General features: G+C 47.5%; 9 protein-coding genes across 10 annotated transcripts; 6 read left to right on the top strand and 3 right to left on the bottom strand.

The window, feature by feature from the left end:
* The first annotated feature begins 454 nt into the window (after positions 1 to 454).
* On the top strand, positions 455 to 1,401 carry LOC131211119 (RNA transcription, translation and transport factor protein). The gene is made up of 2 exons (XM_058204474.1): positions 455 to 597; positions 664 to 1,401. The coding sequence occupies exons 1-2, from the start codon at positions 537 to 539 to the stop codon at positions 1,353 to 1,355; spliced, it is 753 nt and encodes a 250-aa protein (XP_058060457.1). The 5' UTR covers positions 455 to 536; the 3' UTR covers positions 1,356 to 1,401.
* Positions 1,336 to 1,761, bottom strand: LOC131211125 (uncharacterized). The gene is made up of 2 exons (XM_058204479.1): positions 1,552 to 1,761; positions 1,336 to 1,487 (listed from the first exon to the last, which is right to left on the bottom strand). The coding sequence occupies exons 1-2, from the start codon at positions 1,706 to 1,708 to the stop codon at positions 1,420 to 1,422; spliced, it is 225 nt and encodes a 74-aa protein (XP_058060462.1). The 5' UTR covers positions 1,709 to 1,761; the 3' UTR covers positions 1,336 to 1,419.
* Positions 1,762 to 1,895: 134 nt separating this feature from the next.
* Positions 1,896 to 2,898, top strand: LOC131211118 (RNA transcription, translation and transport factor protein-like). Its single transcript, XM_058204473.1, has 2 exons — positions 1,896 to 2,017; positions 2,111 to 2,898. The coding sequence occupies exons 1-2, from the start codon at positions 1,957 to 1,959 to the stop codon at positions 2,818 to 2,820; spliced, it is 771 nt and encodes a 256-aa protein (XP_058060456.1). The 5' UTR covers positions 1,896 to 1,956; the 3' UTR covers positions 2,821 to 2,898.
* Positions 2,899 to 3,226: 328 nt separating this feature from the next.
* LOC131211117 (NADH-cytochrome b5 reductase-like) lies at positions 3,227 to 4,219 on the top strand. The gene has a single exon (XM_058204472.1). The coding sequence runs from the start codon at positions 3,227 to 3,229 to the stop codon at positions 4,217 to 4,219; it is 993 nt and encodes a 330-aa protein (XP_058060455.1).
* A 39-nt stretch (positions 4,220 to 4,258) lies between these two features.
* On the bottom strand, positions 4,259 to 9,613 carry LOC131211110 (cytosolic carboxypeptidase 6). The gene is made up of 6 exons (XM_058204464.1): positions 9,553 to 9,613; positions 9,398 to 9,463; positions 5,738 to 6,231; positions 5,301 to 5,669; positions 4,925 to 5,240; positions 4,259 to 4,857 (listed from the first exon to the last, which is right to left on the bottom strand). Exons 1-6 carry the CDS (start codon positions 9,611 to 9,613, stop codon positions 4,259 to 4,261), a joined length of 1,905 nt encoding a protein of 634 aa, XP_058060447.1.
* LOC131211122 (histone H3.3A) lies at positions 6,902 to 9,142 on the top strand. The gene is made up of 3 exons (XM_058204477.1): positions 6,902 to 6,994; positions 8,209 to 8,501; positions 8,577 to 9,142. Exons 2-3 carry the CDS (start codon positions 8,220 to 8,222, stop codon positions 8,703 to 8,705), a joined length of 411 nt encoding a protein of 136 aa, XP_058060460.1. The 5' UTR covers positions 6,902 to 6,994; positions 8,209 to 8,219; the 3' UTR covers positions 8,706 to 9,142.
* Positions 9,614 to 10,796: 1,183 nt separating the features above from the next.
* On the bottom strand, positions 10,797 to 12,903 carry LOC131207281 (ionotropic receptor 75a-like). Its single transcript, XM_058199893.1, has 5 exons — positions 12,887 to 12,903; positions 11,948 to 12,121; positions 11,448 to 11,877; positions 11,223 to 11,376; positions 10,797 to 11,155 (listed from the first exon to the last, which is right to left on the bottom strand). Exons 1-5 carry the CDS (start codon positions 12,901 to 12,903, stop codon positions 10,797 to 10,799), a joined length of 1,134 nt encoding a protein of 377 aa, XP_058055876.1.
* A 1,119-nt stretch (positions 12,904 to 14,022) lies between these two features.
* Positions 14,023 to 15,699, top strand: LOC131207280 (ionotropic receptor 75a-like). The gene is made up of 5 exons (XM_058199892.1): positions 14,023 to 14,042; positions 14,577 to 14,809; positions 14,885 to 15,096; positions 15,157 to 15,298; positions 15,368 to 15,699. The coding sequence occupies exons 1-5, from the start codon at positions 14,023 to 14,025 to the stop codon at positions 15,697 to 15,699; spliced, it is 939 nt and encodes a 312-aa protein (XP_058055875.1).
* A 1,650-nt stretch (positions 15,700 to 17,349) lies between these two features.
* Positions 17,350 to 19,593, top strand: LOC131211115 (dnaJ homolog subfamily B member 14-like). 2 transcript variants are annotated; one of them, XR_009156881.1, is made up of 8 exons: positions 17,350 to 17,497; positions 17,624 to 17,790; positions 17,862 to 18,039; positions 18,113 to 18,506; positions 18,572 to 18,687; positions 18,756 to 18,919; positions 19,001 to 19,183; positions 19,261 to 19,593. XR_009156881.1 is itself a non-coding variant. In XM_058204468.1 (7 exons), exons 2-7 carry the CDS (start codon positions 17,664 to 17,666, stop codon positions 19,108 to 19,110), a joined length of 1,089 nt encoding a protein of 362 aa, XP_058060451.1. In that variant the 5' UTR covers positions 17,350 to 17,497; positions 17,624 to 17,663; the 3' UTR covers positions 19,111 to 19,593. The 2 variants fall into 2 exon arrangements, 1 of the variants encoding a protein (XP_058060451.1); XM_058204468.1 differs by having other exon boundaries at positions 19,001 to 19,593.
* Positions 19,594 to 19,725: the final 132 nt, after the last annotated feature.

Genomic DNA, 19,725 nt, shown 5'->3' with positions numbered 1-19,725 from the left:
TCCTGGTCCCGAAAAGCATACTGCCCGTGACGTAAAACGATAACCGAAAATACTTTGAAGATACTGGTCCAATTTGCAAAACAAGCACAAGGACGGCGTGGCCAAACAATTTTATCGGGTTTATTGTAGCCAGCCAACTCGTCCGAGGGGTTTGTGGTTCCCAAAAATGGGCCGAGATGTCTTCGTTTATCTTTACCGAGCAGGAAGGAGTGTTTGATGTAAGCATTGCGCCAATTGGCTTTGTTTTATGGTCGTTGTGAATTGCATAGAATGAGGCTGCGACCCAGGGTTTTCCGTGGTTGGATTTATTCAATTGTTGTTGAGTTATATTACACTCAGCTTCGAAATGAAGCGGCCTTTTTAAATCGGTCTTCAAGGTAGCTACAGACGCAGGTCTAGCAATCTTGATTCGGTTGTTTACCAGCTCTCTTCGCGTCTGCCAAATCGAAATGAATAAAAATCAAAGACGCCGCCGAAGCCAACGAAGCCCGAACGAAAAAGACGCAAATCGGAAAGGATTTTATTTATTTTAAATAATGTTTGAACGATATCTGTCGGCGCTGCAATACCCTCGAATTGGACAGATTAACTTTGAAGGTCTGTGTTTGAGCCCTGTGCCCAACTTCCGGTTAATAATTCTCCAGTTTGTTGCGGTGTTTGCAGATCCGAAAGATTTTCGAGGATTCATCGCGTGGCTGGAGGATCAGAAAATACGGCTGTACCCCATCGAAGAGCGCGATGCGTTACGCAAAATCAACGCGCTGGAATGGAGCAAAGTGTACAAAAAGTACAAACAGGACATACACATGCCCGCCCCGCTGAAGACCCAACGGGAAGAGCTAGCGTGGTTATTGTTGTACGCTATCAAACTTGAATACTCCGACGAAGCGAGTCAGTACAAAACGATCACCGCGGCCAAAAAGCAGGATGGGGAAGCAAAGCGAACGGCCGCTCCGCAAATCAAATCCACCAGCCTGTTCGACGCTTTCGACCAATCGGATGCCGATTTCGTGGAAGGTTCCTACAAACTGGCCGAGCGCCTAGGTATTGCGCACCATCCGACCCATCTGATCTCGTTGCAAGCGGCCGCAAAAGTAATCTGCACGTCGTTTGATAAAGAGGCACTCAAAGAACGTGTTGTGACGGGAAAACCGTTTCCGATCGACGAGGGCAACGGAATGGGTTTCACGGACGATGGGGCGCTGGAGCAGGGTGCCAGAATTCTGCGATTGTTGCAGATACAGAGTGTGCGCAAGCTGCAAACCACCATCAACGAAACAATTGTTTCGGCACAAAATATTACGGCAGACCCGCGAACCGACACAAAGTTGGGAGTGGTAGGAATTAAACAGTGATCATTTATTGGAAACTAAACTTTAAAAATAAATCTGACTCAATGGTGGCCCTCTGAATGTTGCATTACTTTGCCGCATTGTGGCCAAAGGGGTAGACGTCTAGCAGTCGAGCAACACCGATGCTTCCGGCCGCTGGAAGTAAACGGAACAGCATAAAGTGCACGGGAGCTTCAACGTGTTTGCGGAGTAAACGGACCCAGAGCTACGGTTTGCATAGTGTAGCGCGCCACTTTGTGAGGTCGTTTCTGTGCCTGCAGTGCAATGTACACTCCGATTCCGATCACACCGAATCCACTAACCAACCGGCAAGGCCAACAGTCCTTGTGCCGGCTGGCCACAACGGAATCGCTCATTATAATTACACGAAAATAGGAGAAACCCTCATAAGGCCAGTTACTGTATCGGATCGTCGTAAACAAAGTCGCTGTCAACGAGCGACTTATCGTGGAGACTCGAACGATCTAGTCACCTTGGCAGAAACGATAAGTTTGTGCTTCGCAAACTGTCAACCGCACGCAATCACTTTGTTACCTTCGGGGGGAATTCTTTGGCCTGCCGGTGTTTCACTTTTCTTGTTTGTAAAATTTTTGCAAGTTGTGAAATGTTTGAGCGATATTTAACCGCGCTGCAGTACACCGGCGACCAACCGGTCAATATCGACGGTAGGTAAATAGGGCGGCATAGTCGGTGTTTAGTGACGATGACTAACTCGGAACCTATCCTTCGATCTTCTCCCCAATCCATCCCCAATGCAGATGCAAAAGAATTCCATGCTCTGATCGTATGGTTGGAAGATCAGAAAATACGCCACTATAGCATTGAAAATCGGGAAAACCTGAAGCAGGTTGGCGTGGTCAACGTTTGGGAAACGGCGTACGAAACGTACAAGCGCGACGTGGGTATGCCGCAGGAACTGGTAACGCGTCAGGAGCAACTAACGTGGCTGCTACTACACGCGGTCCGGTTGGAGTATTCTGACAATGTCGACACCTACCGACCACTGATGGGTGCCCGGAAGCTGGAGGAGGAGAAGCGCTCCACCGCGCCGGAGGTAAAGTCAACAAACCCCTTCGATAGTCTCGACTTTACCAACGCCCAGTTTGCCGAGGGCGCCCGGAAGTTGGCCGATCGGCTTGGCATTGCGTACCACCCGGATCATCTCGTTTCGCTGCGGGCAGCGGGACGGACGATTCACGACTGTCTGAACAAGGAAACCCTCAAGCAACAGCTCGTAACCGGCCAACCGATCGCGATCGCCCAGCTTGGCACCGGCAAATCACTCGTCGCAGCAGGGGGTACACGAAAGAGCGATGAAGATGTTGTAAAGGCCACACAAATATTGCGACTGCTGCAGATACAGAACATGCGCAAAATGCAGACCACCATCAACGAGACGATCGTAACCGTGCAAAACGTTACCGCCGACCCGAAAACTGACACAGCCTTGGGGAAGGTGGGCGTTTAAAGAGCAACCTTGTGATACGTACAAACACGTACATACTTATTCTATGTTACTAATTAATAAAAAGAACCCAATCATTGTTTCTATTTAAAAGTTTCGTAGTTTTTTACTCAAGGACAGAGCCGTGCTAAGCACCGACCCTAAAGTGCGGTCAAGTTGCTGCTCTACCAGAATTCGCACTGTCGTCTTTCGCACAGAAGCAGATTAATCGGAAAAACGCAGACAGATGATCTATGAACGAGCCACGAGAAAAGAATGCTATATTCGCTGTGAATGAGGAAATTTTCTAGAAAAGGCGTCTCATTGACTCACCACGAGCTGTCATCGTGCGACAAGCGGCCATTTGTTTACATTCTCGTTGGGAAACAAAAGTTGGGTTACAGGCTGCTATTCTCCGAAGATTTTAGGGATGAGCGACGAACCGGAATGCTGCGGCACTGGATGCACCAATTGTGTGCTGGATTTGAAGCCCGTTCGGCAACAATTGCCACTTGGGACCGTCAACGTCTTGGATCGCGCGTACAAAGAGTTCACCTGCTGCTCCATCGAGCAGGAAACGGAGGAAGTGTTTCGGTTCCGGTTTCGACTGCTAAACCCTCCGGATAACGATAGTCTGCTGGTGGTTCCGGAAGGATGCCACTTATTACTGCGGGCAGCAAAAACAAGAAGTGATACCACAAATCAGCCACCCGACGTTCGGTTACAAGCGTGGCGTGAAAGACATCCAGCTGCAGCCATGTGCTGTAAATCACCAGCGCCTGCTTCTCGCATAGAAAAGTTCGATAAAAGCGAGGCAGATCTGTACCTTAGTAGGCCGTACACACCAGTAGCTTTTCAACCGGAAGAGCGCACCTTTGATGTGTTGATAAAAATGGAAGCAGACGGTGCAATGACCGATTACCTGCTGACGCTTCGCTTGGGAAGTAAGACCGAATGGAAAGGAGTCTACGGAGAGTTCAGATGGGAGCGCAACCAGTACCGTAATGTGGTGGCCTTTGCACAAGGGGTCGCCATAGCACCGGTTTATAGCGCGCTGAGGACGATTCTTGATGACGAAGAAGATGAAACAAGGTTAACGCTCTGGGCCTGCTTCCGAGATCTATCCAGCCTGTTGCTACGAAGCGAGCTGCGTTCAATGGCCGCCTATTGGAACTTTAAATATGCGCTTTACATGTCTCGCAGAAGTTGTGCAGAGAACGACGAAAGATTTTCGGAAAAGATTAAATACAACGAACCAATTCACGACCGGCGTATGGAAGCGAATGATATTGAACGTTTACTGACGGGTCTTACGGGAGATGCCAGTTCGCTGCTTGTACTGCTCTGTGGAACCGAGCCATTCACTAGATTCGTTAAAACTGTTTTAGAAAAATTGCGAATAGAAAATTGTTTTACATTTTAATACAGTAGCTGCCAGCTGACTCGTTTCTCTGACGTGACTTTACGCCTTCCGAGAGGATGACTTTAGTGTATGTCGACGGATTTTTTCCTTCTCCCGTTCAATCGTACGCCCCGCAGTGGCCTCTTCCAGGCCACCCCGTGTCAGCTGGTTGAAGTCGATAATCGTGAGATGGGGCTTCGGCGGTATGGTCAGCATTTCGATTGGAGGCATCTTTTGTTCTGTTTGCGCTGCCTTCATCTTCGGCACTTTCAGGCGATAGTCGCTGGTAAAGTCAAGATTGCTAAACCGTGCCGCCTGGATGTTGGAGAGCGAAAATTGGTCCTGATGGACGTGGGGACGCATCCGCAAACCCCCGTACGCCCCGTGCCCATGGTACATATATCGTACTGGCGATCCCTCATCGGACGTGGCACTGTCGTAACAGATCGAAAGATCGGTGTAACTGATCGGAGCATAGGCGCGAGTTGTTTTGGGGCGGGCTCTAATTTCGCTCCGCGTTTTCGAGCGAGGCCGGGGACGGTGTGTCCGGGGGCGACCCTTTCTCGGTCGCAGATCATCAACCGCCGGTATTGGCAGAATGTTCGTAAAGCGATAATATTCCAGGAACGTCCGGGCAAGGTTTCTGCCTATACGCATGTCTGTAACAATAGGTACGGGACGTGAGCACTTCAACATGATCTTGCGGTTGCCTTCTCAGATCCTTACAGGCATCCTCGGTGTACTGGGTGAGAATGTTGGTCCCGTTTAGGTAATAGCCGCACATGGACACCTCCAACGTGTACGTGTTGACGTTGTCGCTGAGAGCTTCGACGAAATTCCTCCGTGCCGTGCCGGACTTCCGGTCGTCCGCGTTGAACATCATATGCTCCTGGCAGAAATCTTCACACTTGGTAGCAAACAGCTTCGGAAAGACCAGATGCCGCTCGTAGCGGTACACGTTATCGTAGGTGCTACCGTAGATGAACGTTCCGGTGAGGCTCGAATGGGCGTGAATGTCGATCACGAAGTCGACTTGGTAGCACTGTAAGGATCGTCCGGGTTTGGTGAAAAGTTTCGCTATCTTTGCCCCGTTAATACTCACACTGGAATTGTCGTACTCCTTGAGCATCTTCATCACAGCGACAAGTGTAGGATGCGTGTACTGGGACAGTTTGTTCCACGATCGGTTCAGATCGTGACCGACGACGTTGCACCGATTGTTACCTAGGAACACTCCGTCCGGATTCAGCATTGGCACTATTTTAAAAACAACATGCTCGCGCAAAGCCTTCGCGATCGGCTGGCTAGCCGCTGCTAGAAACTCGATCAATCCCTGCACCACATACGAAGCCGGCGATTCGCCAGGATGAAGCCGCGCCAAGATGACCACCATATGGATTACGTTTTTTTGGTCTACCTTATCCGGTTTCTTCACCTCATCGAATGTGACTAACTCAAGTTTTCGGTTTTGCTGAAAAGAAAATAAATGCAAAATGGCTTTGGATTTTCTCTTCCTTAATTCCCACTGCAGTGTCTCACGATGCTAGTCCCCAGCGATGAGCGCTCATAGGATTCCGGAAACTTAAGCTCCAATGCGTTCAGATAGGCTTGCATCTTAGAGTACGAGTACGGAAACGTAAGGGCAAACTGGTAGACTTCGTCTTCTTTATCGAACCCAAAAGCAAAGCTCAGAACGTAGTGGTTCTGGTGGACCGGCGACTTGTAGTAGAACACTTCGCAACGCAACAACCGTTGCCATTTGGGCCGGCTGGTGGATTTCACCAAAGGGGTCATGCCGTCCTTGAACAGATTGCGGCTTTTGTTGATGTTTACTATGTTGAAAATAACGCGCTGATCCTGCTTCACGTTGTCCACGGTAAAATTGAACCAAAATCGGTACCGCGGATTGCACGTGTCCGGCCGCAGGAACAGATCGTACTCGAACTCGCCCACCAAGTCCACCCGACCAAGGTTCCCGGTTTCGAAGGCCGCATCGAAGCATAAATGGCCCCGTTTCGCTTTTCCACTGTGTCCTGCGAAAGGAAAGAGGAAACATTTATTGCAATCGCCGTAAGTTTTAAATTCAATCTTGATTTCAACTTGGATGGCTAAGAAGTGGTAGAACGAGCGAAGAAGCTGCAGAATTAAACTCGTCGTTGTATAACGTATATTTAAATTCCGACGGACCGCCGCAGCTGTTATCGCTACGACTGTGTCAGTGCTGGTGGCTCGTGGGAGCGCAGCCTTAAAACTCTCTCTCTCCCACATCGTTTGCCGTAAACAGAGAGCGAGCGGCGATGGTCTCTATTGACAAGGACGTCCAACTCGAACCGTTGCGCACAGTGACGTCACCGTGGACACATAAATATTGCAAAAACCTTGAGGAATACGTGCCGAACAGGATTACTGGCGAACTCTTAAACGCTTTCTTTGTCGAACTTTTCCATTGTTTTTCTCATAGTTCGTGTAGCTAATGTAGATTTTATGGAACAAAAGATATTCTGACGTCACAGCGTGCCATGCGCTTGTTCCAATCGTGCGAGGCTCACATTTCACAGCGCGCGGGAGAGCGAAAGTGAGACAACCAGCCCATCGCTTTGCGGCATCAAGCAGAGTGCGAGAAAGAGCCAGCTCTGCGGCTCGTGCGTGGAATGCCTCTGTACACTTGTGCGCTGCTTCGCCCAAACGACTACCACTGCGACCAGGCATATTCCGCTCAGTAGTATCTGAGAGTGCGAAGCTACGACTTGCAGGCGGATTGCTTGACACCGAACCAGAACAACACAACACAGGAAGGTAAGTGAGCCCCATTTCGGAACGGACGGCCCCAATCGGTAGCGCTAGTGCTACGCCGTGGTGTCGCCTCATCTTACGGACAGAGGTGCTCCGTTGAAAGTGAAGTGTGCGCTTTGGTACGGTATAGAGCCATCGCGGTTCAGTTGGTGTGCTACGCAGCGGTGACCGAGGCCCATTCCCACGGGAAGTGGTTGGTCGCTTGGTTCGTGCAGTGGCGGGTGGCGGGTGGCGGGTGGCGGGGTGATTCATCTTGCGCCCGAGCCAGAATCGCGGCCGACGCGTCGTGACGTGAAGGAATAATTTTCGAAGGTGCATTTTCGCTGTGCGCGCTCTGCTTCTTCGACATGCCCGTCAGTGGCTCGCGTACGACGCCATTTTGTTTGTGAGCGATACTAAGCTGGAAGCGAGTACCGCGGGTTAGAGACAAAGAGAAGGTGGAAAATTAATTTCTGAAGGCTGATGGCATTTTTTTAGAAATGAAAAATGAATTTAGATAAGTGAAAAAATTATATGAAAACTTTTTTTCAATTAAGTTGAGTACGGAGTTTGATTGATTGAATTGAAAACAAAACAGGTCATTAAATTATGTGACTATAAAAATATTAATATTAAAATTCAAAAGTATATGCAAAAATGTATTTGTTAATGAAGAATATAATTTTTTATTATTTGTTTTTATTTTTTCTTGAATTTAATATTTAATCAATATTTTGATGCAAAGTTTTGTGGTTTTAAATTATGCTAAATTGCTCGATTGTTCAATTTGCACAATTTTTTGTAATAATTTGATGAATGAAAGGTCACTTAATAATTTCGATTGGTGACATTTTATTAGAAAAATATTCGTGACTGGACACAGTCGTTCGGACATGTTGGATTTGGTTGTTGGTAGCGAGTTGCCTTAAGAAAATTGAAAGTTATTCTGCTTTGGTAAAGCTGTTTGGCTTCGTTATCGATTTTCAGTAGCTTTTTGGCGGGGAGCGCGAGAGCGCATGTGCCCCAGACGGCGGCGTGACAGCAATGCACGCGCGCTTGCTTGGATAGAGCGAGAGAACTATAGTCTTGCAATTTTAACGACGTGTTATTGTTTGGAATGAGCGGCGGCAAAGGACAAGGACCAGGCGCCCAATTTTTTCTCTTTTCTCTTTTGTATTATGTTTTATGCTTCGTCTCTCATCTATTCTTATTATGCTCTCTTACATTCGTCTTCACAGAATAAGAAGACATGGCGCGTACTAAGCAGACAGCACGTAAGTCAACTGGAGGAAAGGCTCCCCGTAAGCAGCTGGCCACCAAGGCTGCCCGTAAGAGCGCCCCGTCCACCGGTGGTGTTAAGAAGCCGCATCGCTACCGTCCCGGTACGGTGGCCCTGCGTGAAATTCGTCGGTACCAGAAGTCGACTGAGCTGCTGATCCGCAAGCTGCCCTTCCAGCGGCTGGTGCGTGAAATTGCCCAGGATTTCAAGACGGATCTGCGTTTCCAGTCCGCTGCTATCGGTGCTCTCCAGGTACGAAGAAACCACGCTTTGCATACCGCAAACAGTTTCATTCAACGGTTTCGTTTGATCCCTTCCCATCTTTAGGAGGCCAGCGAGGCTTACCTTGTCGGTCTTTTCGAGGACACCAATCTTTGCGCTATCCACGCCAAGCGCGTCACTATCATGCCCAAGGACATCCAGTTGGCGCGTCGTATCCGAGGAGAACGTGCTTAAGCTGTCGCACTAGTAGTAATCTTCTTGAACCTTAATCATTTATTTTACTCTAATACTATCGTACAAGCGAAGCAAGTTCTTCTGTGAAGTAGAATAAGGGCGAATGATTGGTCTCACGCAGAATTCCATCGAACAGGAGGCGTAACGGGGCGCCCGGCGGTATTGCTAACAATACTTCAAACGACCGACAAAAGCACATTAATTTTAGCTCTTTTGATTTCTGAAAATAGTAGTGGTCAACATACACACTAAAGCTCCGACGACAAAACAAACAAATGCATTTCATTTGACCGCAACGAACCGAATACAAAAGAACGCTCCTGTAAGGACCTGCTATACAATATGCCGGAAGAAAATCAATCAAACATTTTTGTTTCATTCGCATCCGAGTGCTGATAACAATTCATAATAAAATATTATCTAAATTTAATGCACAATTGCAATTTAGATTCTATGTTCCACAAAATGGCTTGTATTTTATGGTTAATGCTGCATCCGAAGGGATCAACTACTCAGCGTGACCGCCGGCTGGGGTTTTTCAATTGGACACAGACCCAAGCTTTTTCACAAAATTAAATTCACAACAAGTTACGATAAAAGTCGGTTTACATTAAAAGAGATGAGTACATTCGATGTCAAACACAGAAATTACTGGAGAGCTGTCCCTGTTCACAAGTGATCTACGAGCTTACCTGGTGGCCTCACGATGACGCGGCTCACATTTCCCAATCCTCCTTCCCCGTCACTATCGTCGCTATCTGAAACAGAAAAGACAAGATGTGAGTAAAAACAGCAACATTTTCTAAAACGTGTTACAGAATGGCATTGGTGGGCAACATTGTGAGACCTTCTTCCGCCCTCTGGTACATGCTGGTATGCGCAAGCGGATCACAAGCATCGGGATTCATTTTAGCAGCATGGAATCACTACAAACACAGATTGTGCCAAAGCCAGCGAACTAGCGGAATCGACCTGGCGTTAGTAACTGAAATGTGTTCCGATCAGAATCTCGCCGAAGACTTGCAACTACCTTCTATCGCGCACGCATCGAACATGACTACTATTTTGCACTCAATTTGAACAGTGCAACAGACAACGGAGTGCTGAAGACCATCCGTACCGCAAGGAACCGTAACGCATGAGCTATGACCGCAGTAAATAGATGAAGATGGAGCCATGTGGCGCAAACCGCACATCATACATTTATGCAGCGCACACTACCGGTGGAATGTGTTTGCCTTTTGTTTCGGGTGCGAATTGGAATGGATTCTTCGAGCGTGAAGTGCCTTTATTGCACCCCTTAATGGCCACCATCGAAGTGTAGGCGCAATCGTTAAGGACCCCTATGATGGCATATAGGGGCCTAGCGAAATGGCTCGTTATGTGCTTTCTTGAGGCCTGTGCCTGTCTATCAAACATTATGTGCAAATCTTATGACCCAGGGGGTAACCTAAGGTATACACTCTGCCAGCCCTCAGCGACTCGACTTCCACCGTGATGCATTCGAAAGAGGCTCGCTTGTTAATGAGCAAGGCCTACAAACTGCCTGGCTTCACGATCGGTAAGAAGAGGTGCTGCTCATCCTTTCCGTAGCTCCCGGCATATGTACAAAAGCAGCATATAGAGGCAATTTTCCATCGTATGTTGGACTCGTTTAAACGGATCCTCGCAGTTAACGCAAAACCGTCGGAGTGGAGTGTTCGCTGCTCAAAAGGCCGTCAACCGGTGAACCGGTTGCATTCCCAGATTGTGGGGTGGTAGGAAAATCAATTTGGAAAAGTTTCACACCCCGGAGACTCGTGCTCTCGCGTTTGACATGCAATCCAGCTTGTTGGTACAACAGTGTTCAGTGTTGATGATAAGGCAGGTAATTAAATGCCTCACTAAATACGTGCGGTCGTTCAAAGGCTTCAGTTGCGAATTGCGGGAAGTTGTATCCAGATCCAGGCGGTACACATTCTGATAACGTATTTTGTGCACAGCGAAGCCATTTTCGCATTTTCTTAATTTAGTTGTCTATTTATTTCGAATCAATTCAAATCGTGCGTAGCGAAGCAGTTGATTGCCTATTGTGCGTGCGCCAACAATGGCCTAATCTATCCACACATAGTTAGGCTGAATTACGAAGCGTAGCCAGAGGTTTTCGAAAATTATCTCGAGGAGCAGAAAGAAACAGCTCAGAAGAATCCCGCAGACCAGCAGCAAGAATGCCGTAATCACGTCCGACATTTTAATCGCCGTCGTTTCATTGTTTTTCTGGACGCACTTCGGCTTTGGAATGAAATATGGAGCTCGATCGTAGGCCAAAATCGCCGTTTCTTTCATGCGCTGTAAGTTAACCCTGAAAAGTTCCCGCAGAGGGCTACCCTTGACGACCGGAATGTGGATTGCGCGATGCGGAAACACCGTTATGTAGTGCAACTCACAAATTTGCTGCTCGGTGAACGTGTCTGCAATTGGTTGAAACTTTGTTTAGCAAGGCTTGGTTCGGAACAGCTACGGAAGTGTGCTAAATACCGATGACCCAGGCATATGCGTAAGATGTTTCGCATTGGAACGAATATCCGCCCTTTTTGACCAACTCGATGCCGGTGCTCACATTGTAGAACACGTCATCGTAGGGAACTACACTCCTTTGATACAATCTCGTCACTGCCGGATCCTTTGTTCTCTGCAATATTCGAAAAAAACCAATGACCTCCGCACTGGCACTCTTAAAATGCCCCTTTCCCGATACGTCACCTTGAAGAAGTCCATATTGTAGGACATGTTTTCGACCAACACTTTGAGCGGACTGGCGATCAGTTGGTCGATCGTGTTGATGGTTTTCGGTGGCCGTACCAACTGGTAGCTCATGATGAAGGTCGAATAGAACTGCATGAGCAGCACACAGAACGCGATAGAGACCATAAAGATGAGTTTTTTGGAAAAGAGACTAGATTCGGCCAAAAACCCCTGCTGCGATACTAAACCGACCAAGTCGAGCACCACGAGCGCGATATCGCTAAACGGGAAGCCTTGGTTTGTCCTTCGAATAACGAGTGTTGCGCAAAGTAAGACTGCTACGAAAATGAGGAGACCGCCCACCGACACCCAGAGGGTGCTCTGGAACGGATGGAGGAAAATATTTCTGTTCATTCCACCCTTCGGATGGCGGAACAGAGAGAAGAATCTGGCAAGAAATAAAAATATACCCTTTAGAAAAAACTGGAAATCGTTCGAGGGTTACGGCTCCGTATTACTTTCCGTTTCCTATTTCAATCGTCCCGTCGTAGCTTGAAACCCGCTCCTGCACAACGGCAAGGGGTGCCACAGAAAAGTCTACCACTTTCATTTGCATTTGTCCCACCACTCCTAACGACGAATTAGTTCCGATCAGGTCTAGCCGCCATTGGGCTGCTAAAATCAGCTTCACCCTGTACGCAGGTAAAAGTGGTAACAGTCGTCAGTTCCACAATTCATAAAGATCCTGTCGTCGGAAAATCCTGCGGGCACCTGAAGTTGAGCTGTGACTGCAACAGTTTCATCACCTTATATGTGTACAAGTGGGTATTGTAAACACGGGGAACCACTTTGGTGTGAAGATGAGCTTCCAGAGACTGTGGCTGATGTCGGCTCAGGGTCTACAAGCGAGCCGTTTGGTTGGTTAGAAAAGACACTTCCGTTGTGCCCTACAAGTGAAGTATTTTTACCGAAATAACCGCTTTCAATCGCACTTGCTTAAGGTCCTGAGGTCTGCGCGGTGCTTTCAGCCAACCACTCGTCGGTGTCCAGATGCCCAAGAAGTTGAATTCGACGCATCCGCCTCTTTGCTTGACGGTACCATACACGTCGTAGATTTCGAAAGAATCCCGGATTGGCATCGCATGACTAACGGCCAACACAATGCTTGCGTCGTAATTGATATTCAACTCGCTTATGAACGAGACGGTAGGTTGAAATTGGTGTTGTCCACCGAAAAGGAGCCAATAATACGAGGAATTCAATCGTCCTTCCAACGACACATCCCATAGGTATGTTTCTGCTCCGCTACAATCGAGGTTCACGATAACAGCCATGTGAAGGGATGTCCTAGAGCGGTAGTCATAGGACGGTAACCGATTGCTGCTCGCGTTTTCTCCGATTTCAATGTATGATATTGGTCCGTTGAAATGTCCATGTAGCTTTCGAACCCACTGTACCAGATCTCGATCAGCATACTCCTGGAAACAGTGCACTATCGTCAAACAATTAACGGGAGTTTCGCTGACAAAGTTTTTTATCAACTGCCAGCGGCCAACGGCAACGGTGACCGACACCAGAAGAGGTATGAAAACAGGCAACCTTCTCATTTCGGGCGTAACAATTCGAAACTTGAAAATCAGAACTGAAACAATCCTGCGTACAGTACGATTGCTTTATAATGTCGGCCGGAGGATGGCTCATCAGCCTTGGCGAAATTTATTTATGACGCCCAGGGCTAAGTTTGGCTTGCTTAACTGTTTTACAAACGCGATCCATTATGCCGTTGCACTTTGCACGTGATAGCAATTGGAATTTAAAAAAAGGGTTGGAAAAGTTCTAAACGACTAAGATACGACTGGGCACCAATTTTATCCTCAGTTTTAGGCGTAGACAGGATAATGAGGCATTGGCCGGGGGCTACCGAACTCAATTACTTTTTCATCGTTTATGCGTTTGGCGTATTTCAATGTAAAGGACTTTGCCGCTTGGCACACACTCAGTCTTGCGCAATGTTCGCTTTCAACTGCTTCCGGTTGCTTCCGGTGATTCTGCTGCTGATTTTCGACCAATCGTCAGCCCAAGTCAGTCTGCCTGCCAAGGGACAGCTTTTGATCGAAACTCTAGCATGGCGCCAGTTACACGTGGCGAGCATATTGCAGTGTCGCAATGAACAAGCAGGTACGCAAACGTAGCAAAATCCTAGAAAAGATCAATCATTTAAAGCGTACAAAACGCGCTTTGAATAATCTCTACAGGATCGATCGCCGTTGCACGATTCGTTCGGAACAACTTTCGCGGAATGTTGTCGTTTCACGAGTTGTCCGATTTAGACGATGCGAGATTCCAGTATAACGTCCGATCAGGACACGTTCGCGTTGGTCTTATTGTAGATATGGGTTGCCAAGGTGTGCAGAGCGTTCTGCAAACCTTGTCCCGGAAAGGATATTTCAACGAGCGCTCTTTGGAGTGGCTTCTGTTGGGGACGGATGTAATGAGGACGGACAGGTCTATTTTACACGGATTAAATATGACCATTTCTTCGAGTGTGTTTTTGCTGCAACCGATGAGTGATCTTCTGGGTGGTCAGGGAAGTATGGCTGCGATTTTCGATGTGTACGGTCAACGGGTGGTAGACGATAGGAAGGTGCTTCAAATTGGTAGTTGGGACATGACCAGCGGTCTGTACATATGGGACAAACGAAGCACATACCAGCAACGACGTGCCTTTGGGGGCATTACACTTAAGGGTTTCCGTCTCATGGTAAGTGAAAGTTCTGGAAAGTTGTACGGTAAACAGATTCCATATTTTTAGAGTGCACTGACTGGCGCCAATGAGCCAAGTGGCATCATAGGAGAGGTGTTATGGAACAGTTTATCAATGGTTCACAATTTTAGGTACGGACAACGGATAAAATACGACTAAAGGAGAAAATTACTAATACAGTTATTTTAATATCAGCATCAAGCAGCACACCGGGCTGACCAGCAGTGACACCTCGCAGTACGATATCGTTATAGATCCCGTAGAGGTTGATCGCAACAGAGGACAACAGTTTGATATTATTAGCGCCGTCGGAACGTCGCGGTAGGATAAGAAGCATTGGCCCCTTTCTTTGGCGATTAAGATGTCCTGTATATCGATTTTAGGTCCGTGGTTCTGTTTCTGCATCCGGAAGACGCTAGTAAACGAAACATCTTTCTCAGGCCGTTTAGTTTACAGCTGTGGTTAGCCGTTGTTGGGCTGTGTGTTGCGACAGGTCTGTTGATTCATAAAATGCACGATCGTCCACCGGGAAATCGTAACCGGCACAACCGATCGAACGAAAAGTATAACATTAGTGGGCTCAGCCTTTACGTGGTGGAAATATTTAGCCAACAAGGTATGGAAAGTTAACGAACGACTTTTGTTCATTCTGTTCAATCACATGCTGCTCTTTATTTTCATTAATTTCTAGGATTTACTGCACCAGCCAACTCGTACGGGATTCGTATTATGCTTCAAACGATATTTGTGTTTGCGGCACTACTCCACCAGTTCTACATTGCTCATATGGTCGGTTATCTTCTGGTGGTTCCTTCTAAGACTGTTACAACGTTCCGAGATCTGGTGAAAAACGAATTCACCATCGTTGCAGAAAATGACGACGAGAATCTAAAATATTACTACGTACGACTTTCGAAAGCTTCGCCTAAAATCTATCAACAGGCTAACATTTCTTTATATTAGGAAACCGATAACGAGGATCTAGTCAGGCTGAAGATCGCAAGCGGGGACGCGTACTGCAACCTTATCGAAGGGATATCACTCATCGCTCGCAACAGAACGGCTTTTCTCTGCGATGCTCATCGAGCCTACAGCTGGATAAATAGTACGTTCCCGGCTAAGCTGCAGATTTTATCCTATTCACTTGAGTTTCTCTTCCCATGTCTGGTTTAAGGACTTTTCACCGACGCCGATCGATGCCGGCTGCAGGAAATAGCGCTAGTTCCGCAAAGGTCCATCTATTTGGCCCTTGCGAAGGATAGTCCGTTCAAGGAGGCGTTTCGCATTACCCTGCTCAAGATCACCGAACACGGGTTGCTGCAGTATCAACGGAAACTTTGGTTTGCCAAAAAACCAGAGTGTCCCGAAAATGGGGTCAAAATGCCGGAGGTTAACCTAGATCAGGCGTCCGGGGCTTTCTGGCTTTTGCTGTTCGCCGGGCTTGCCGGTACCGTTTTTCTGTTGCTAGAAATCGTCATTAAACGTTCCGGCCATGGCGGTGTCTAAGCGCAACCTTCCTGGTGTCGGAAATATCTTTCAGCAGTCATCAATCAACGGGTTAATGGTAAAAATCGGCTGAAAAATGAATGCCGTTGCCGCGTGTTGCTATCACCGCTCGGTCGTGTTTAATTGAGTGAAAAGAAGATTGCTTAACAGTGCCACTTTTTTCGGTTTAGTCGATGAAAGCAGTTTAAGGACACTAGGCGTTAGGAAGGAGGGAAAAAAGAGCTACACACTCACCGGAGCCAAAGTCACCCATTTCGGTAGTATGCCGCCGTTAGCCGTTGCTGTTCGTTGGGCTTACGATTTACACGCGACCGACACCATCGCCGTCATAGTGATTCGTTTGTTATGGCCGCCGAAATCACTCGCCGGATCGTCCGGAAGCCACGAAAGCCCACCGATGCATGCGGAACATCGCCTTCCGTCAATCGCTGTGCATCATTTCATAAATCAAACGAACTTTACCCGACCGACCGAGCGGCACTTTTTTCAATGAGATTCCAACACTTTAGTAATGAAATCAATTGCACAGCCCCGGAATCAGATTGTACCCGTCGCTGCCGGTGTGATTTAAAATCTAACTTTTACAGCCTGCATTATGAGCTTTACGTATGAATTAACCGGAGATTTCAACGAATCCGAATTGAGCATCTTTGTTCGAGTAGTGCTAAAGTTTCACTCACTTATGATTATTTGTATCAATATTTTCAACTAAAACAACTATCACGCTAACACAACGTTCTTTGTAGGATTACGATGGCCCAGATTTGACCGCATTGAAGGTGATGTTCAGCACGTTAGTTTTGAATGGTTTTGCACTTCTGTTGAGATGTACTCCTGCTGATCGGTAGTGCCGCTGGTCTACTCGGTGCACTACCATGCTAGACAAACTGTAAACTAACCCGATAAAAGAGTTTCACTTCGATCGGCATCGAAGCATTGGTTTGAAAAAAGGCGCAGTCCCTGGCAAATGCCGGCATGGAGCCCGGTATGACAAATCACCTTCGAGTAGTCAGGCGCAAGACACGCGAAACTTTTGACGAAGGGGAAAAGCCATTCCAAGAGCCACGCCACCCAAACGGGTGCTTTGCCAGCTATCAGTGTGGGGCCCAGCGTCGGTCGGGCCATTTGAGTTGAGCAACTTCATTCTGCGCTGTTTGGTCGATAAGGATGCCACACCGGAACACCGGTGTGCCTTCCGGTAGTAACGCGTGTATGTCCATCCGTGCGCGAAGTGCATGGATGTGGATGTGTTTGTACGACTTATCACTTTCTCCGAAACCGTGCTTTCATTGACACGATTCGATGCACTGGACGAGGGGGATGGTAGAGTATTCTATTTATAGTTCTTGGCTAAAATTAAGCTCAAACGAAACGTATTGAAGCGGCCATGCAATCCGCTACCAGTGTCAATTTCATATTGTATTCCTTCCTATATTGTTGTATGATCCAGTTGCTGTAATTTTCCGGTTTCTGTAAATAGAGCTTACAGTTTCAATGTTTATCAAAACAATCAAAAGTTCCGTGTTCAATGAGTTCAAACCGTTTACTTCGAACGAAGTGCATGACCACTAGGCACTCGCACCATGTGACAGCAGCTGTTGACTGGGACGTCACTTTTTTGTTTGTTCTTTTCTTTTGCGACGTTCCAAATCAGGGGTTTGAAAGATAATGACGATTTGCGAGTGTGTCGATTAGAATTGGCCAAAGTTGCTGTTTTCGCTTTGCTACGACCGCATCCGCATCCGCCGTGAGACGGCATTATTTCGCAGCGGCACGCGGACCGGATTCGGGACAAGCAGTAAGATTAGGGCTCGGGGCCGAGCAGTTTGTACACCAAGTTCTTCGCTGGCCTTGCAGCGGTGCGTGCGGATGTCGCAGAATCTTCTCTTATCTTCTTCGTCCTCTTGTTACCAATCTTCGAAAGGTTATTCGGGATAGCTCCTCGAGGAGGATAAAAATAAACCATGAACAAGGAAGCTGCCGAGGACTGTGTGGAACGGGCCGTAAAGTACCTGGCCGAGGGGAAGATAGAGAAAGCGGAAAAGCTCCTGAGCAAGTCGATTTCACTCCATTCGACCAAACGGGCGGAAGGTACGCTGCTGGCCGTTGATTCGGGATCACAAGTGTTGACTCTCGATGACTTGAACATCTTTGCATTGTAGAACTGCTCAATAAGATCAAATGTGGAGCGTATGCGGAAAATGCCACGTCTGGTAACACTTCGGACGACGGTGTGCGGCAGCGCAATGCGGCCAAAGGAGACGCGCCAAAGGCGGAAAAAAGCAACGAAACGGTTGAGTACACACCGGAACAGCTTGAGGCGGTGAAACGGATTAAAAAGTGTGTAGCACCTGCGCCTCATTGGGTTTGGTTCGTTCCCTTAACTACGCGCCTTGTTGTGACTCTGCCGTAGGTGCAAAGATTATTACGAAGTGCTCGGTGTTACGAAGGATGCAACCGACTCGGATATTAAGAAGGCGTACAAAAAGCTGGCATTACAGCTGCACCCGGATAAGAACCATGCTCCGGGTGCGGTGGAATCATTCAAAGCGATCGGTAACGCGGTGGCCATCCTCACGGACGCGGAGAAACGAAAGTCGTATGATTTGTATGGCTCCGAGGAGCACCATCAACCAACCACGCGCCGAACACGCTATCAGTATGATTACGCGTACTCGCGCGGCTTCGAAACGGAGTTCACCGCCGAGGAACTGTTTAATATGTTTTTCGGCGGCGAAATCCCGACGCAACACGTTTACACACGCCAAAGACGGTTTCATCGAGCTGAGCAGCAGCAGTATCGTGAGGTAAGTCTCGGGTCTTTTTAAAGCTCTTGCAAGCTAATTGCTAACGACAAACTGTTTCCTTTCAGCCACAATCGGGTTTTGCAGCATTCATCAACCTTCTGCCCATCATTCTGCTTATTGCGCTGTCAATGATGTCTTCGTTCTTCATTTCCGATCCAATCTACAGTCTCACTCCTAGCCAGTAAGTGCCAGTGTCAGTTGCCTGCGACTCGGGACGATACGTAATCCGCTCGTTTCCTTCCTTTGTAGGAAGTTTTCGGTGCCCCGCAAAACGAATCAGCTGAAAATTCCGTACTACGTAAAGGAAAATTTCCACTCCGAGTATCAGGGTTCCGTTGGTCGGCTGGAAGCATCGGTAGAGGAGGACTATTTAAACAGTCTAAAACATTCGTGCTACCGAGAACGAAATTACAGTAAGCCCGCTTGCCTCTGCGGAATCGATTGTTTGGTCACTAATGCACATTTCTCCGTTTCGCTTCTATTTCCCGCTACAGAGGACACTATGCTGACGAAGGCGCGAAACTTTGGCGATCGGGATCTGTACCAGAAGGCGCAAAACATTAATACACCGTCTTGTGAAAAGTTGCAAAACTTACACAACTAGTCAAATGGAGTTAAATTATTTTCTCTTGATTTCTACTTCGTGTAAACGTTCAACCTAAACATCGATGTCCCAGGTGTGTGTTCGTAATTTTTGTTTTGTTAATCTTCCACGGGTGGTTCCTTGTTCTTTGATTAAATTTGGATTAAGTAGCGAAATGCCAGATCGCAGATCGTTGATCAGACCATCTTGGATGACTCGAGCTCCCCGTTTGTGATGTTCCAATGGAGACCAGCTGATAAGGACCTGGTGATTTTGCATGCATCCAACCGAAGCGCTAATATCAGCGGACGTACGTAGCACTGTGACGTTAACGAATTGCTGTTTTTATATTGCTGTAGGAAACGGACAGTGGAAATGAAGACGAAAAAGCACTTTAACTAGAAGCATAAGTAGGATGGTGTGTAGATAATTTATGAAAACGCTCTTGATTCAAAATAAAACCAAAACAAACCCAAATAAACACGACGAATGCGTACGAGCTTGGATTCGAGGATTCTTTGAGTCATCGTAACGAAACGGGCGGTAGGCGGTTACTTAAAGCACGATTCTCATTTGTATCGATTATTACCGAAAGGCTTTGAGCCCTTATTTGATCGTAAATACTGGTTATCGGTT

Source organism: Anopheles bellator, chromosome 2 (genome assembly GCF_943735745.2).
Source record: "Anopheles bellator chromosome 2, idAnoBellAS_SP24_06.2, whole genome shotgun sequence".
NCBI lineage: Eukaryota > Metazoa > Arthropoda > Insecta > Diptera > Culicidae > Anopheles > Anopheles bellator.
The sequence above is the reverse complement of the archived record's forward strand: the minus strand, read 5'-3'. Positions and strand labels throughout refer to the sequence as shown.